We start from the raw sequence: 18,840 nt of genomic DNA on the forward strand, positions 1-18,840 counted from the left end.
AGATGAGGCTGACTGATATAATATACATATTTAGATTAAAGTGAGACGAAAAGTCACCACTTTTTTTGAAATGAGACTGCCTGAAGTCAGGTCCTTAAGTCTATTCTGCAGTATCTCCATAAGCAGCCCACCATGCAATGGCTCAGTATTCTGCAGCTCGCACTGTGGGCAACAGAAAATTTGCCTGATCCAGGACTGAGTAAGGAAGATGCCTCTCTATTAGGCCCAGGATAGTTCTCTCGTAAGTGAGTAAAACTGCCTGGGATTCATCTGAGTAGAGACTTCTTCCATTCTCCCAACTTGTTTCTAGTAAGGTGTTTGGTCCCCAAAAGCTGCAGACACTAGTGGGTTCATAAGAAGCAGGAGGTGCTGTACTCTGCTGAATCTCCCTCTTTCCCTAAGCCTCCTTTTGCATGGTAGCCCCACAGAGCCCCTCCCAAGAAGGGGAAGGGACCCAGAATGCTTGGTCATAGTGCCCTGGACTGCATGGACTTTTCAGCAGCCCCTCACTGACTTGGGGCAATTTTCCCCTGCCCTCACACTTCTGTGGAAGTAGGACCTTTGGACTTGTAAACAATTCATCATTCTTCCATGCTCCAAAGCTAGGACTTCACCAGGGATTTGTGTCATCCTGGGATTGTAAAGATGGGGTTCTAATCTCAGTTGTCAAAGAATAGGCTTTTAAGTTTTCTGAAGGGAAACCGGTGATTTCCCTCACAGCTGGTAGAAGGGTGGGACCATTGAAGTTGTCAGGGCCATTGTTATTGTTGCTGTTTCCACAAGTGCATTCATTGACTGTAGTCAATCTGTTTTTCCTTGAAGTTTTGTGAAATGGTGTCTACTCCAGAGATAAGTCGCTGGGCTGGGCCAATCATTGATGTTCTCCTGGATTATGTGGGTAATGTGCAGCTCTGTTCCCGGCTCAAGGAGCATATTGACAGCTATGAGGACTGGGCTGTCATTAAAGAAAAAGCAGGTATGGTCACCCAGGAGAGAATCTGACACAACTAGTCCCATTGTTAGATTCAAAACCTCAGTCACCATCACCTAAATATTCATCCCATAAAATGGAAAGGATTTCCTTGCTGTAACTGAATTATACTTTGGACTGGGTATTAGGCGCTAGAAATTTCTGAGATGTCATTGACTGTGATGTGAAACATACACCAGCCATGGATTTGACTCACTGGGAATGAGCACTGTGATGCAGAAAGGCCCATTTGGCTGTACCTGGGGTGCAGTCAGGTCAGGACAGGTGGGCAGTGTGACAATCCCCACAGCAGCCTTATGACCAGAGGCCTTTAAAGTCTTTATTTGTATTGAGCTCTCCTAAATATCCTTTCCCTCAGGATACAAAGTCTTTCATAGACAGTATTAGAATTAGGTTTCTGGTATCAAGGTAAATTTGGTACCTACTGCATTTTTTTTCAGTGGGAAGGCTGAATACTTTGAAGTGGCTTATACAGATCCTCTTAGAAAGCCCACCTCTAAGGCTGAGATGGGTACAACACCCTACTTTCCAACCACACTTTCTTCCCTGTGTCATGTCCCAGAAAGATGATCTTCTATCAATCTCAGACGCCTTATCCCTTCATTACAGAGAACCACCCCTTTTTATATTCCTTCTCCCATTTTCCTCTTCACACTGTTCTGGCCAAGCTGAGCTGCCCATTTGAAGTTAAAACTGTTCTGCTCATGCTTCTAACCTGCCTGTCTTTCAGAACCTCCGCGACCTCTTTCCCATCTTTGCCGCATCAAGGTACGAAGCCTGGTTGGAAGAAATCGCATTAAGCTTCTTGACACCTTGCCTCTCCCAGACAGACTGATCCGATACTTACAGCACGATTACAGACAGTGACCCCAGGCACGATGGATATGCAGTGGCTTTCCAGCATGGCACCCAGCATCACCAGCATGGCAAGGGCCCACAGCGGGGAGGAATTGCTGCTGGCTTGGTCAAGCACCCTCCAATGACTAATCTAAGAGAAATATGCTTTTGAAGCGTGAGTGAGAAGAAAATGGAGGAGACAGAGCTAAAGATAGGACTGTTGTTAGGTTTTTCAAGAGCAAACACATATGATTCACCTCTGCGCTTGTTCTGTAAAGAACAAGAAATGAAAGCTGACACTGACAAATGAGTCGTACCAATATTTGGAGAGGAATACAAAGGTATCCAAGGGTTGTGGTGAATCTTAGCATCCTTGCTGTGATGACAATTAACAAATTGTTGAGAGTCAACATATTTGGGAAGACAATCACATTTCCTTCACTGACTGAGATTTTTATTGTATTTTCTATTCTATTGTTTGGATTTCTGCTAAGTGTGCGGGTTGCTAATTCTCTGATACTTTTACACCACCTTGCTAACACTTTTACTTTCTTTTTTTGTATCTTTCTTATTGAGTAGAGTACTTGATTTCTGAACATTCAAATCTCAGATTTCTTTAACAGACTAAAATCCAGAAATGATGAATCCTTTAAAAATCAAGGAAAGGTTTATTTAAGGAGGAAGTAAGAACTGTATTTGCACATAGTGAATGGAGTTCATTCTGTATTACATTTGCAATGTCATTCTGCTTTCTGTCATTCTGAGAGAATTTCCTAGACTGGGGATTTGAAAGTAAATCTGAGCTCTTTTTTTTTCTTTTCTTGGTGTAAATTAGAAGTAGCTGCACTGTAAACAGTAGGTTTACACTGTCATGAATCTGGTGTCAGAACAAAACAAAGCCCTAGAGGACAGGGAACAGAGTGGTGTGAAGGAGAAAGGCAACACTATTACACAAACTTAATCTGTTCCTCCCCTAGAAGATCTTATCTCTAAAAAACCCAGCCTTTCCTAACTCCTTGGACCTCTGTGGCTACAGCAATACTATCAATGGAAGAAAGAGAAATTATTTCAAAATTATGAAAGTCAGACTTCAAAATTCATGAAAATGAATATCCAGAATTAGGCTTCCAAATCCTTATTCAGGTGCCTAAACAATGTCAAGTTGCTTGCACTAGGTGTAGTTCCACTGAAGCCAGGCGGATCACATTTAGTGTCATCTATTAGTGAGGTAGACTAAAAACCTTGGGATTTAGCCCTGAATTTTCTGACTTTGGAAGTCTGAAATATCTATTAGCTCCCTTTGAAACTGATAAAAGTTATTATCTTAGCTTCTTTGAAAATTAGGTCACCTATTTACAGCTCAGATCCTCAACTGATTTATGGCAGCTTAACAAGTTACCATCTATCTGCTGAACAACTATAATTGTCCGTGAAATTCTTTTATTGAAGTTTTTAACAAGTCACATTCCCTCACAGCTGGGGAGGCCAAGGAGCCCATGAGTGGTTATTGGCAGTGACTACAGCTCAGCTGACAGGTGTGACTTGCTGAACTGCTTTGATGAGTGCTTCATTCCTGAATAGGCACCTAAGAAAGTATGAAAGAACTGAAATTTTGGAATGATGTCTATGCAGATCTTATGCTAGAAGCACACTCATTCTTTCCTTAGGTGATAAAGGAGCTGTGCATCATGGTCTGCTTGGAGTCCCCCCCAGACATGGCAGATCTGGTTTTATTTGTTGGTCTACATACCATGCATGGAATCAGATAGAAATGTAAGTAGGGAAAATGCATTGCACTGACTTTTATTTGTGTGGAGTTTTAAACCTTAACACAGGACTAAAGTGTGTTGCACACATACAGGTCTGTCTGGGCACACAAGTTCAGATTTTGTGATGACTTTGTGCAAAATGTGCTCAGCACTTGTGGGACAGGATGAGAGCAAACCTAAATTGGTTACAGCTACAGCATTCTGTCACAGCTGTCCCCTACCTGGATGCGAAAGTTGAACAACCCACAGAGTTTCAATTCACACTGAACGATGATCTTCTTGCAAAGCTTTGGAAAGTCAGGTGAGATTCCTCCACTGGTGATGTTTCATCCAGTGACTTCCTTTACTGTCAGTTTAGGATCTACCTCCTTGTCTCCTCCAGTGTGAACAGGGAATTTCATCAGGTTAGAAAAATACTGGGTGGAGAGAAAAGGATGGGGTACAGAAAATCTCTAGACCAGTTTTGCCAGTGGAGGCCCTGTATTGGTAAGCAGTACTTTGAGAGACAGAAAATCACCTGTGGAGTTCATCCATCTCTCACTTTCTGAGGCTGAATAGCGAAGGCCTGGGTCCTACTTACGTTGATATAAATCAGAAGAAAAGTCCCTGAAATTAAATAAGTGTAACAAAGCAGAGTTGTAGAGGGTGATGGATACAAACACAGCTTGCTGGAGACCACTTTAGTGTTTGTTTGGTGTGCGGTGACAGCACTGGAGACCCTGGCTGAGAGAAAGGATTCACAATCACCAACTGCAGGTATAACCAGAGAAGTGGGATTTCATAAGCTATCCCAAAATGGGAATTTCCCCTGAGCCAACACTGTTGTGTCCACAACAGTCTAGCAAGCTGCAATTTCTTTTTATGTCCTTGGAGAAGTTGAAACTAGGTTTGAATGGCACAAATATGGAAAGCCCATTTTTCTTTCAACCAAGAGCCCTTCATTTCTATTGGGAGACCCAAGTCCTGGTTTGCTGTCAACCATCTGTCCTGAGCAGGAGTCACTAAGCTGGAGAACACTGGTCTGATGGGAATATAACACAATTGTGGGAAGGATAAGTGCATGCTGTGCACAGAAACTGAGGTGAGAAGAGTCTATTAGAGGGGGAATCTGGTAATTACAATGTTATTGAGTCCTTTCTGCTTGATCGTTACAGCAAAACTTCACATACTCAGTTTACAACTATTTGCACTGAAATGGAGCCTGCTACCTCTCCGCTCCAGTCACTGACATACTATTTTGTGCAAAATACTGAATCTGCACAAATTCAATGTGCCTTTAATGCATCTGCTTAGAAGTTACTGTGAAAAGAAAAATAGCCCAAAACCCAACCAAACCAGGCTTTATAAGCAGATCAGTAGTTCTAGTGCAAAGTAAAGTGGCTTGTTTTTACTGAGTGTGATAAATATTCTCCTTCCAAGACAATGAATTTATGTGAAATGTTCTAGGAATATTTCACGACCAGGTTACTGTACTTTTTTTACTGCAAAATGTGCAATTCACTTGATGTTCTTGTGCACTTTTTTTGATTTTTTTTTAATTTCATTTTGTATGAAAGCTTTTTCATTTACCTCTCCCTTCCCATTATTTATAAAAGCTATTGTGGTTTTAAAAGTTTAAATTTGCATTGTTTTTGTAAATAGCAGCTCTCAAATGTTATGTTTCCATCTTTCAAACAAAGTATGAATAAACAAGTAGATTCTGAAGAGCTATCAGCTGTCCTGAATAACAACAGCCAAACACAAAAATATCCAGGAAAATTCTGATTCAATCCCAGCTTGAACAATTAATAATTCTGATTTTAATCTCAGGGATGAGAGAACAGTACATATTACTAAAGAGGAGACAGAGTTGCTATTCTTTGCAAACCTTTCAGAAAGTCTCACACATCCCCATTCAGTGATTTTGAATATACTTAACAATTGTCTTCTGTTCATTTATGTTTTACTTCACTGCTGCTCCAGTTCAAAGCCCCAGCAAGGGCCATCCATGTCACAAAGGATTTTAAAAAGTAACATTAGTTTAAATCTGAGAGTAAGAGTATAAATATCTGAGTCAGAAGTCATTTAGAATGATCTGGTTCGATCCTTTAAAAAACACTATTCTACTACATGGAAAATGTGCAGCAACATACATTTAAAAAAGAAAGACTTTAAAAGAAAAAAAAGAAAACAAAGAATTTAACATTCAAAAGAGAGAAACTTGATTTTAACTCTCTTCTTTCTCTGGATTTCTCCAGAAATAAAATTTATACAGAGGCTATACACTTTGCCAAGTATTTTAATTTTGATAGAAATGCATATGCTGGTGTGATACACAGCACTGTGAAATTTCCCTTCTGAATTCAAGCAGGAACACTTGTGCACAGCAATCTCTGCAATACCTGTAGTTCATTCCATGACCTGCTCTGCTCACCCAGACCAACACCAAGGAGGCTGCTCTGCACTGACAGCACTGAGACAGAGTTCAGCATCTGGCTTCATCTGGATTACAACAGTGACCCAGAGCTATTGATGGACCCTTATTTCCATGTAAAAAATTCCTTGTCTACAGCTCTGTAAATTAAAAGCCATTGCTCTCCAATTAACTTCAATGGGGGTACTGCCTCTGGTTTCTGTTAGTGTCCTTGGGGAGAGGGACAGCTTCCTCAAGGATTTTTTTCCAAAAAGGGAAAGGCATATAAGTATGTTCCTATCTTCACTTCTGGATCAAGAGCTAACTTGATGTCTTTAACCCCTAGATCAGCTCTTTACCACCTCATACCTTGCATGTAGTTGCAGGTATGTGCTATCAAAGATAGCTCCTGCTCTCTTCCTAAAGGAATAGTTTATGCAGGATTGATACATATATTAAGTGCTGGTAGCAAGGAGAAAGCAATGAAAGCCATCTCCAATTCTACTTTTGTCTTGCTCTACTAACACATTACAGATGTTGTTTCCATAAAAGTGAACATTGTTGGGATATGTGAAGTTTGGGGAAAGAACTAAATACTTTTAGCCTGTGAGTAGTTCGTATTCTAACGAAAGTTGCAACCTGGTTATACAACACCAAGGCCCATCAGAAGATCCAAAATGGCATTCTACAGTTGCCTCAGATGATAATTTTTTCATGACTGCAATGTGCTTGAATGAAATGTTGCCTGTTTTTTAACCCTTGCAGAGATACTAGGAGTCATAAAGAGCTTCACTAGTCAGAGACCAAATCAATCAAGGCCACTTTTTATTGAACCTGGGTGAAGTTCCCATTAGCTCCAGCAACAGTACAGGTTCAGGCCTTGGGATATCACAGGTGTCCATTCTCTGGCCCTTTTACCCCTCAAAATATTCTTCTTTTGACTTCAGTGATATACTCCAGTATAACTGAATAGATAAATACACCTGCAATATTAAACATCTCAGATCTCATGTTCTGTGTCTTAGTAACACTTTCGCCATGGGTTTAAGAGAAACCTAACTTTAAAAAAAATTGTAATAAATTCTTCAATGCCAATTTGTTGAAATAATTAGGAAAATACTAGGCAAAACATTTACAGCCAGGTCTTGGGATAGCATCTTAAAATCGGGCAAAACAAAAAACATCTGTGAGCCAGAAATCAAGGCAGGCTGTTCTTTACACTTTTTTCCTTCTATCATACTTCATGGTTTTGTATTAAACTAATACAATTCTTCATTTGTTCTGTTAGTGCAGAGTAATTCCTGATGTGGGAATTCATCCTGCTTCCATTTGCACCAGCTTAATGCTAGCTAATTTCCCAGCATCAGAATTACTTTTAAGTTTATATCAATCTGCATAGGCAGAGATTTCAGCCCTCATATCTCCCCACCAGTTGCAAATAAAACCTGTGTCTACTCCCTGGGATAAAATTAGACAGACTGCATTTGCAGAATCACCAAAATAAAATTAACCTCCTTTCTTCCCTTATTTTTTTCTTTTAATTCTTTCAGTATTTACATACAACAAGAGCTTAAATCATTCACAAGTGTGGTTTCTACATTAAATACTGTCCTTTCAGTCTCCTGCATGCAAAACCAAGTGACCTGAATGTCTTGACTTCTCCGGAATGACTTTAAAGTACAAAAACTTTTTGAATGGGTTTAATTCATGTCATTTCACTGCTGCTGCTGCAGGGTAGCCCCAGAAAGATGTTCCCACATGGAGGAGGTCTCCTAGGTGTTACAAGTGCAGCTATGAATGGCCTGCAGCCCCGCTCACCGCGCCTCAGACAATGCCCATCCATGAAAGAGCCCTGGTTTGCCTCATGCTCCATGCCACCGGCTTCGTAAGGTTTATTCTCGATTTACACCCGCGTACTGAGAGGAGAGTGGAGCCCAAGTAGCTTCCCAACAGTTACTAATTCCCCCCAGCCCGCCCACGAGGAAGAGGGTGTGATCACTGGTCTCCTTCCCTTGCCGCTCCACGCTGCCAGCAGCTCATGCCTGGTGGCTGACCGGGCGTTTCAATTCACCCTCAGGAGCTGTCGTGTTCAGCATGACTCTGACACTGCCCCGCTAAAGATAGCCAAAAACATTGAAGATGGGTGGGGGGATGGCAGGCTTGGTGGGGATGGGTTTCAGAACCATGGGCCTGTAGAGTTTTTGCCCCGTGCCATCGGCCTCCTTGCAGAAGTGTGGCACCTCCGCCGGCAGTGTGGCTGCACTCTTCCTCCACAGTCCCAGCCCTGGGAAGGGCGATGGGGGCAGCGCTCCCGGGGGCTGGTACACCCCTGTCCCGGGGCAAGGGAAGGGGCAGCAGGTCCAGGCACCCACCCGGCCTGAGAGGACCCCGGCAGGGTCCTTCTCCCCGGCATGTGGTGCAGGGTCAGGAGGGCTCTCTGGGCTAGCAGCATCTGGGCTCCATTTGCTTTTCTTCCCCTCATAGGGAGGAGGGTCTCTGGGGGCTGGGAGCCCCTCAGGACTGGCAGGAAAGGCCCTGGCTGTCAGGCTCTGAGCTGGCCGTGGCTCTTCCCAGAAGGAGGCAGGGAGCTGTCGCTTCCTCATGGGCACCTGGTCTGGCCGGACAGCCTCAGGTTTTTGCTCCTGCAAAACCCGTTCCCCAGTGAGGCTCTCCTCTGCCTCGGCTGTCTGCATCACCTTCTCGGCGGCAGCCCCACCATGGGGGCTGGGGTCAGGTGCCTCGGGCTGGGGGCCATGGCCTCGATCCTCTGCCCCCCTGCGCCAGCCACACTCAGGGGGTTTGCTGGGGTGACACCGTGGCATCCGTGAGTACTTCTGAGAAAACCGCTTGAGCTGCTTCTGTAAGTATTTTCTGTGGTCAACTGACCGGCGACAAGGAGCTGATTTATCCAGAGCCGCTTTGATGTCGCTGGAGGCCAGGTTGACGAAGTTCAGTAGGGTTTTTACCTCACTGTCTGATGCCATTTCACTGGATGCACCGTGCAGAGTTTCTCATGAAAAGTTTATAATCCGCCTTTGGACAAACCTTGGCAAACCTGCAAAACATGACGGGCAGACTTAAGAGCAAGAAGCTTTGGTTCAAATAGCACCAAGCAAATGGAGGGAAGGTGGGGGGACGTGTCAAAGTTCTCAGCCACCCAAACAAGTTGTCCGTCAGCTCGCCTCCTTGCAGGCAAACTCCTGTCGCAGCCGACGCGTGCCCGCAGCCCACCGCCCCGCACTGCTGCCCCAGCACACACCGGCACGGGGACTGGCTCATGAATGCCAGCCAGCTCGGCGCCTAATCTTGTTAGATAGCTCTGAAGTGGGCAGAAGCCGGGGTGGCCTCCCTGTAAGCAAGCACGGACACTCACCCGGCGCGCGGCAGCTTTTCTCACCGGTGCTGGCGGCCGCGTCGCTGCAGAGAAGAGCCCCTTCCCTGCTAATCTCGTTAGGCAGGTTACACACCGCCAACCTCGGCGGAGGCAGCCAGGGCCCGCCAGTGTTTGGATGCAGTTTAGCAAGCACTTGAGCAAGCTGAATGAATATCGACTCCGGCGAGTTCGGGGCTCTCCCAGGCCAATCAGAAGCCACTTTGCCAAATACAAAGCATCCCAATCAGGCATCAGCCTCCCCTCCTTGCATTCTTTGCCATCACAAATTGTCTCCATGGGGACAGCCGCAGAAAGACAGCTAATAAATACAATCATTTCCCCACGATTTCTACCATTCTCCCCATCCTCTTCACCCCTACGGAAGCCTTTCTTTTAAAAACAACACAATCTAAGAGAAAATGCTTCAGGATGAGGACGAGTTAGGAAAGTTTAGACACCCTTTTCCCTGCACTCCCCAAAGCTCTCTGGGGGCTGATACTAACCATGCTTCATTGGCACAGGACAATGTAATACGGGGGACTGGACTAGCCTACTTTTAACCGTTCCCCATCAGAGCCTTTTTTTTTTTTTAAGGGGAGGATGATGTCAGAAAAAGGTAGGAAAGGAACAAATCTCTAAAGAGATGTGCAGATATCCATGGAAAGGGAGCTTGAGCGCTCAAGAATCTTGTCTTTATGTTTGCCCCCTCAATTGAGTTACACAAAAGCTGAATTACCCATTCAAACTACCCGAACAAAAGGATGGAGTTGGATAGTACTCTTGCATCTGTAGTCAAACAGTTAGAGACTTAAATCGAGTCGTCATGATGGAGAAAGAGTTAGACAAAGCCCATAGAATTGCCATCAGCAAACATTTTCCTGTGTCATATTAGTGGGTCTCCATGACTCCCCCTGGCCTGGGGACAATAGCACAAGTTTGCACACTCGACTACTGTCACCCTGCCAACGCTGGCAAGGAGCAGAAACAGGACAATCCTTTAAGGGGAAAGCATGCCCGCTGCAGGGAAGGTAAGAAGAGAGGGAAGAAAAGGCGTGTGAAATGCTAATTGAGCTGCTTCCTTTACTGATGCAGAGTTATGTGAGCCCTTCGCCTTCTCGCAGGCTTATCCCTAAGGGGTGGCAATTACTTAATAGCACAGTAAAACCTAGAGCTGGAGGAAGAGGAGAGCAGAAGAGCTCCCCTTCATGTGCACTGGACACACTGATGACACAGAGCTGGCAGCAGCCTATATGCCAGCCGGGATTTGTTGCCTTCCGCAGCTGGAGCAGCGATGCTCCCTCTCCAGTCCACACTCTAGGGATGGGAAGACTAGAGAGGGCCACAGGACCTGTGCACCCACTGTCACAGAGATGCTGCCAGCTCTGAACCAAACACACACATACCGTGCAGAAAGCAGGGACTGAAGTCCAAGCCGTTTTGCAAGTAAAATCTACCTTACTGATGTAAGGCATCAAAGGCCTGAGCACTGAGGGTTGAAAACAGCTATATTTTACAATTATTTTACTGACAGTTATTTTACTTTATTTCTATCAATCCAATTTTCATCAGAGGAAGTCAAGATCTGGACTGTGCCGTTATACGAAACTCTGGGCAGAGGCCTCAAGGATGACTCTTCAGTGTCTCTGTATTGGTGCACGCAGTGCTGACATCCCTATTCACATAATTTCTTCCAGTGTGGCGTGAGCCACATATGATGGTGCCCAGGCTCAGGTGTTTCAGGTCTAGGGAGACCCTGGAGTCAGGACATCCTGCAACAGAATGTGCTACAGAGTTTATGGCACTGCAGTGGGCTGTAACAGAGTGGCTAATTTGCTACTTGCAGATGTGCCTCTCTCCTCCAGCTTCTATTTCAGAAGCAATTCATTCCCTAGCAAACCTGGGGCAGCAAGCCCTGTCTGCACTCTCTGTCATCTACTTATGCCAGCATTCAGACCTCTGTTCTCTTTTCAGATCATTTGTGGGGGGTAATTTCCAGTCACCTACTTGAGCATCTATTTCAGGATTCACTATCTGGAGCTTGGCCCCTCTCTGTGGCCCGACACAGACACTTCTGTGCACCTGAGGCTATAGGGAGAGGTTTTGTCTAGCTCATTGAAAGAGATCTACACCAAGGGATCATGTCTCTGTTTGCAGGAACAAACTGCCTCCAGTGCTTGAACTTCCAAACCCAGTCTGGACATCACAAAGCACCGTGCAGTCTCCCATTAGAGCTAGTTGATCTCCCAGGGGGGTAACAGGGGGAGACAGAGAGACATGTGACAGATGCCTGGGAGTAAAGGATTGTCTCAGCATTTTAATGAACTATATCCTCAGAGACCTAAGAAACTCATGCCATGTATTATGTGACCTACATCCAATCACAGAGGCTCAAGACCCTGTTCTCTGAGACTGATGGCTAAGGGGTCAGTTGACTGAGGAGGGTGGATATGGCTTGCCTGCTTAATGGGGGATAATGAAAACCCAGCACCCCTCCAACATACTTACTGCAGAAGCCCATTCCAAGCTCCTAGACTACAGCCATGCCCATCCTGTCCCAGAAGGATGCTTGTGCAGGATGTGGCTTCTTGGGCACCACATAGCAGGGCTGGAGGGGCTCCCCATGCCTTGCTATGCTCAGTGCTCCTGCATCTCATTCTCCTGCAGCTGGGTAACAGTGGGGTGCCACAGGGGAATGAACCAGCAAGCAGGATTTAAAAACCAGAGCAACCCACCCTTTCAAGGTCAGACTCAGGTTGAGCTGCACAGGGTTTTCTCTAAGAGGCCACCGGAGCCCTTTTGTTCCTCGCTGCTCTCACCATGTTCATCCCAATGTACATGTGAAAGAAACAATTAACAATAGGGCACTCCTCTACGAGGATCCAATGCACTTTGAAGTGTCCACCAACCAAAGGCTCAAGAATGATACATCATTTTCCACTGTGAACGTGTCAAACTAGTACAGCAATTGAAAAAATGTCTCCACATGCCTTCCCAGCATGCAGACAGGGACCAGCTGGAGAGCCACTTCATATCCGACATGTCACCCCCTGACAGCTGTCTTCTTGGGAATTTTTGGTATGTAAAGTTTTCTGACTCCTTTTTTAAAGTAAAGCACAAGAATTAATCAGTTCATTTGAAAATTGCAGCCAGGTCTCTCCTAAAATGCAGTATTTCCTTCAAGACTGAATGAAGAAGATTTTCTTGCACAAAAATACCTGCAAAGTGTTTTTAAAGTGTCACTCATTGTAAGTGATGTCAATATTTAGTCACTTGTACATCAAAATCTCCCACAGCTTTTTTCCAGGCTGAGGGGCCCATTCAGCAAAGGTATTCCAGCACCAGGCTGTCCTGGACCGTGTGAGCAGACGCACTAACCACAACACACACCATTAACCAGGGCAGGGATCCCTCTCTCCTAAGTGTCACAAGCATTTCAAAGAGCAGGAACACCCAAATCATGCTGGTAAAGCAAAAGGCAGCTCACTAAACAGATGAGCAGCAAAAAAATGTCTGAGGTCACTGTTCTGACACTAGTTCACTCAAAATTCTTTTTCCTCCACTAAAATGAAGCTTTTTCTACATCCTAACCTGAGCAACAGGTTTTGTCACAGGGTTCACCCTACTGTCAGGAGGAGAGGAGAGGTTCGGAGAGGAGAGGACTCCTTGTTGAGGCTAGTGGATGTGCACTTCAAAGCAAAGAGAAAATGGGGCTCCAACAATTGGGAAACGTAAGACAATAAGCTGGAACATTTCCAGATGGGTCACCAGTGAATTGTTCCTTTACTTTGTCCCCTACAGGCAGTTAAAAGCAAAGATATTTCAGTTGCATAGTATCTTTTCACTCACCTGCTGCTTCCTAAGTCTCTGCTTTGCCTCCACACTTGAAAAAGAGAGCCAAGAGTGTGAGGGGAGGTGATAATGGTTCATGTGAAACCAGAAGTATTGGCCTGGAGAGTAGTATTGAGATGGAGGAAGACCACTAACACTCTTACTCAGGGATCCTGATTTTAGATTTCATGTTGACAGTGACTGAAGTGGAAGGATGTCAATGACACACTGATGGTATAAAAATGGATGTTATTTAACATCAAACTGCAAGAATTGGGTAATCTTAGGAGTAAATGGAATGAGAGAGGAAAAGATTGCAGTAACTCTGAGCCACGCACCTCAGGAACTGATAGCAGGAATTTCTGTCATGAGGAAAAATATCACTGCCTGGAAATGAGAAGGAACAACAGCTCATAGGATGAAAACAAACCTCCCTTCATCTAGTCTGACCTTCAAAGTGGCAGGGGGGAAAGGGGTGAGGGAGACAGGTAGTGTGGTACTGATACTGTTCAGGCCTCCAAACAGGTTGTTCTCTAGACTTAGAGCCTGGTCTCAGCCTGGGATGTGAGCCTGGCCAACTCAGGACCTGTGGGTTCATATGAAAGGAATGTCTGACAGAGTGTGCATAGGGGTGCAGCCAAAGCCCTTGGCATCCCTTCCTGCACCCCAGCACACAGGTGCTGCAGACAGCAGCAGGGATGTCTTGCCCTGGCACTGATCCTCATGAAGCCTGGTCCTGCCCCAGAGCTCAGGGAAGGAGTATATGAGTCCTCTAATCTCAGGGAAGGAGAATATGGAATTTCTTCCCAGATTCCTGCTGTCCAGTTGTCCACTTTGCTCTCTCCCCTCATCTTCTCGTTGAAACTAACACCTCTGCTCCCAGGAGAAGAGCAACCTGGCTCTCCCAGCAGATAAAGCTTTGACTCTTTTGCCCCACTCCTTTTTCTTCCCTTCTTGATAGTCTGCTTTGACCTGAGTGACATCCTCTCTTTGCTTTCAATCCCTGATTTTCTGCACTTGGGGACAGACTTTGAGCAGGCACTAAGTGCTGAGGCTATGCAGAGACGGTGAGGGGGGGCTGCAGCTACCCCGCAGCCTGCCATTCAGGCAGATGGTGGAGAGGGCCGATATGAATAGCTCCTGTCAGTCTCATAGAGCGAACTTTACAATTGTGCTACGTGTTGGACTGCACGTGACTAATGCCATTCTTCTGCAGGCTGCAGGCAGGACACAGCTGTTTCTTTAAGGAGAATTTTGTTTTTCTGGGCAGAAAAGAAAAGCACCCATGACAATGTTGTATTCATGTATCCGATATTACACTCCATAATTGGGCACGATCAAAGCTCATCCTGCCTCTCTCTCACTGCGTCTCTTTCTAGTAAATAAGACAATGTTTAGAAAAGAGCATGGCCTTGATTTGGTCCTTCTGGAGGTTTAAATTCTACCTCCCCACACAGCAGGTATGCACTGAGAAGAAGCAGCAGGGCCAAATATAGTGTTTTTTAAATAATTCTGAATTAATTAATTTCAAGATCAGTAATGAACTCCACACCAAACACTACATGGAGCTTCTGTTGATGAGAAACTGTGCTGCAGAAAAGATCAAAAAAATACAGACATCAATATAAACGTGAAAAGGTGAAGACCTTCTCTTAAAAACTGCAAAATAAGAAATGCACAATGGGCGCTGGACAGGGGATGAGTCTGGATCTTGAGCTTACAGTGCAGAAGGGCCATGTGAGACCAGAAGTGTAGTGCTCCTCCTACCCACATTTTGGTCAGGCTCACAACCCTGTTCTCTGTTCCACTGTCTTGGATGAGGCTTCTCCACATCAGTGTTTCAACACTGAAATCAGTGCTGGGTGCAGCCAGAAACACACCCCTGACACTCCTGCACTAGCAATTCCTTACCCTGGGGCATGACCCTGTCCCACAGCCCAGACAGGGCTGCATGTGCAATTGGGCAGCCCTTGGCATTGGGATAAGGTGCAGACAGCCCCAGGCAGTGCTGCCCTGAGCTGGCCCCCAGGGCAGTCTGGCCACGAGGCATGCAACTGTCTATTTAGCAAGGCACAGTTACATCCCTAACATTTCCTTCCGATTGCCTCCCTTACTGTGTTTCCAGACAGACCATCTGCCCACCAGCACTGGTGATCCACACCATGCAGCTACACTACCTTTTATCTTATCTCATAACTTTAGCACAATTCATAATTTGGGGAGTTCAGCCACCTTTGCTGTAGGCAGCAGTTCTCAAAGAAGTAGAATCAAAGTTGTACCAAGTTCAGTGTCATCCCTCCATCCCAGTTTTGGAAATGTCCTTCTCTAAAGTTGTCCTTTTGCTTCAAAGGAGTGTGGAAAGGTGATGAGGGCTGTAGCTGCTGCTGAGGGTCACCCTGGGAACCCCTAGAAGGGTCCATGGGAGGTGAGTGTCGGGAAATGCAAACAGCACACTGCACTTGCTGAGCAAGCTGGACACAAGGAGCTTTGCAGGGCCTGCTTTTCTGCAAGGTGGGTAGAAACTTCCACAGGAGAGGAAATTATCACAGAGACGGAGAAGCATACACTTCTCTGGAGTGCTGCTGCCATCCTTACTACCCTGACGGTGCCCAAATGTGCGCCTTTGTGCTGAGCACCTTGGGACTAAGTGTGTATGCCAGGGTCTGCCTCTCAGCGTGCCGCATTTGATTCCCAGGCTGTGCTGGCACAGGTACGTGGCCATCACCCGGGGAAAACGCCTGTCCGCCTCGCCGCTCTGCTCCGGGGAGCAGCCACGTAAATCCACGTGCCCTTCCCCGGGGTGCGCTGGAACAGCCCGAGCCGGGGCCGTGCCGCGGCGCTGCCGCGAGGCGGCGCTGCGGGAGCCCGGCTGGGCCCGGCCCGCTCCCTCAAGTTCGCGCCGTGGGTTTTCCTCTTTGCTGTGGTCCGTCCTCTTCCCTCTCTCCCTCCTTCCTTCCTTCCTTCCTTCCTTTTCTCCCTCCCTGCTTCCTTTCCTCCTTTCCTGCCTTCTTCCTTCCCTTCCTCTCCCCAGCGCTGCTCCCGGCCCCGGCAAGCCGCAGCCTTTACTCCGGTCAGAAAAGCCAACATCAGGGGTTAACTGTTATTTATAACAAATCCCCTCCCTCTCTTCTCCCCTTATCCCCTTTCAGACGGTGCTGAGGGGTGCGTTCGGGAGTTGCTCTCATCTCCCCACACTGTGCTGCTGCTGCTAAAACGCTGCGCACCAGGAGAGCAGGAAAAACCATCGCAGGGAAACAAACGAGCCTCTGTATCCAGGAGTCCCTTGCACGGGCAAAAGGTTCAAGGATGCCTGAGCAAAACCCAGGACAGCCCTAGAGCTCCCTCAGTTCAATGCTGCCTGAGCGTCCTCAGCGCCTTCCAGGCACTTGAATCCAAATCTTCGGGACCAATCCTGCATTCATAAAGCATCGGTAAGATTTTCTGAGGAAAATAGGGTCTGCAGCACATATTCCGGTGAAGAAATTGAGCAAATCACAGAGCCAATATTGATCGAGGCATTAGTGATCAGAATCAGTCTCCGCTGGAGCTCAGCATTTGCTCTAGAAGCTCTGGGCTTGGTACTCCCACTGAAGCCAAATTTTAACTGGGCATGGATTTTTACAGGTGCCAAATTAGGTTCCACCATGAGTTTTCCATTAAAAACACGAGAGCTGGGTACTTGGAGCACATTAGCACTCTTCTTTTCTGGGACATTACATCCCAGTGTTTATGTCCACTGGGATTCTATGGTGGGTGCTGACAGGAGGCAGCAGAGTTTGGTATGTACTCCTGCAGAATGTAAACTACTTTGAACACCAATATGCTGAAGTAAAAAAAAAAAAAGTTTGTTTGCCTTAACACAATCTCTTCAATCATCTTTTGAAGAGAGAATGCTAATAAAGAAAAAAATAATGTGTAATTGCTCATGACAAATAACAATAAGAATATATTGTCCAAATTGGGCGGCCAAACCAATTTTTCCAACTCTGATGCCAAGTTTGTCATTTTTCTTCTTTTCTTTCTGCCCCCAGTGAATGTAGTACATAGGAAAGCCTGTCACTGTTGCACAAGCTAGATCTGTGCATCAAGCTGCCAGGCACGAGCAGAGCTTCACATGAGAGATAGTGGTATTGGAGAGCCTGGTCTGATCCATCATGGGGGACCAGGGAAATTAATCCAGATGGATAGTGCTTTTAAGTAGTGCTTCGCTCACAAAATTCTCTAATCAGTGCCTCATGGTGAATGAGAAGTATTTGTAGCTATTTGTGAGAGTAGCTTAAATGTCTATTGCTTGCAGTGTGATTTGCACCTTGGCAATGAAATTAATAGACTTTTATATCTGATGAAACTTTTATGTCCGAGGAGGCTTTTATACCTGAAATACTTAGCAGAAGTTGTGTTCTTTTCTTCATGGAAGTATAATCTGATGCTAGGCTCAAGGACAGCAAAGAGTGGTACAAGCAATACTTTGGCATAGCTTTGGCAATCCTCAGCTTAGTGACTGCTGTTTGTTCTATCAGATAGGAGTGACACAAAGTAAACTAGAGGAGACTTACAGTTTGCCAGCCTGACTAAAACAGAGTTCTGCCTCTGCATCTGCTTGTCAGATGTCTGTAGACTATAGAGCTACCTGCACTGAGAGTAAATAGGAAAAGAAAGGGTGAAAATGCAACTTGCTGTCCTGCTAGGAGTCTCCTTCTCACTGACAGGAAGAGGTATGAGCATATATGTGTGCTGCTGTAGATCCCAGTTCAGAGGAATACATGAGCACGAGCTTATGTGCACTCTAAAGATGTCAACATATTCTTATTTATATGGACTCTACTAAATTAACCTTTGATTAGCAGCAATCAGTTCTCCCTAACCCACTTGTTTTGGACAATGCGAAAGACACTACTCCACTGTATTCAATGCTGAACAGAATGCTAATTCCAGCAGTCCAGGTTTACAATGCGACATATTTGAAACAATTGTCCAGTTGCAACTGATAGAACTTAAATGTTGGATATTGAGGGAGTCCTCAGGCCTGAGCTGGTCGAGAAATCCCCCTCAGTCTAAGAGCTTAACCTAGATGTACAGGACCCTTCTGTTAAGGATTAGTTTTGATGGAAAATGCAAAAGGTTTACATTTTCTGATAAACAAGTGATTACATCTGCATTATTCCCAGAGCTGAAGCTTTGATGGCAAGGTGGAACATCTTTGGACAAAGAGAAGTGCAGCCAGCCTCTGAAAAGCAGACCCTTTTGGATAAATTGACCTGGATAAAACAACAAGGACAAGATAGCATTCAACTCAGTGTGCTGAAAGAGCAAATATGAAATTTCTGAGCTACCAAAGCAGAACTTACACCAGCCACCACCTCAAGGAACAAAGGTGAGTAATGTGATAGGGAGCCGTATGAATAACAGAATAAATATAGCAACATTTCCTCTGGATTGGTGGTAGGTTTACAAAAGGGGTGTCCAAAGGCTTATGCTAGGATCGATGCTGTTCACCATCTCTATATGGGGCATGGCAAAGCGGGTGAATACTGGCAAAGTTTGCAGATGATACAAAATTATTCATAATAATCAAAGCTAAAGCTGACTTTTGCAGAAGGAGCTTATAATACCAACTGACAGTGAAGTGCCAGATGAAATTCAGTATTGA

The 18,840-nt window shown here is 45.5% G+C and overlaps 1 protein-coding gene and 2 long non-coding RNA genes across 6 annotated transcripts in view; 2 read left to right on the top strand and 1 right to left on the bottom strand.

Moving 5' to 3' along the window:
• Positions 1-420: 420 nt before the first annotated feature.
• On the top strand, positions 421-5,303 carry LOC108496816. The gene is made up of 2 exons (XR_001874597.1): positions 421-976; positions 1,722-5,303. It is a non-coding gene; the product is annotated as an uncharacterized LOC108496816 (long non-coding RNA).
• A 1,781-nt stretch (positions 5,304-7,084) lies between these two features.
• FAM181A (family with sequence similarity 181 member A) lies at positions 7,085-9,462 on the bottom strand. Its single transcript, XM_017813881.1, has 2 exons — positions 9,363-9,462; positions 7,085-9,044 (listed from the first exon to the last, which is right to left on the bottom strand). The coding sequence occupies exon 2, from the start codon at positions 8,971-8,973 to the stop codon at positions 8,104-8,106; it is 870 nt and encodes a 289-aa protein (XP_017669370.1). The 5' UTR covers positions 8,974-9,044; positions 9,363-9,462; the 3' UTR covers positions 7,085-8,103.
• A 6,558-nt stretch (positions 9,463-16,020) lies between these two features.
• Positions 16,021-18,840, top strand: part of LOC108496831 — a 40,385-nt gene continuing 37,565 nt past the window's right edge. For all 4 annotated transcript variants that reach the window (XR_001874604.1, XR_001874603.1, XR_001874605.1 and 1 more), the window contains exons 1-3: positions 16,021-16,113; positions 16,340-16,621; positions 18,359-18,564. This is a non-coding gene — a long non-coding RNA (uncharacterized LOC108496831). The remainder of the gene's footprint in view (positions 16,114-16,339; positions 16,622-18,358; positions 18,565-18,840) is intronic.

The sequence above is a fragment of the Lepidothrix coronata genome, unplaced genomic scaffold, assembly GCF_001604755.1.
Source record: "Lepidothrix coronata isolate B3197 unplaced genomic scaffold, Lepidothrix_coronata-1.0 Scaffold43, whole genome shotgun sequence".
Classification (NCBI taxonomy): Eukaryota; Metazoa; Chordata; class Aves; order Passeriformes; family Pipridae; genus Lepidothrix; species Lepidothrix coronata.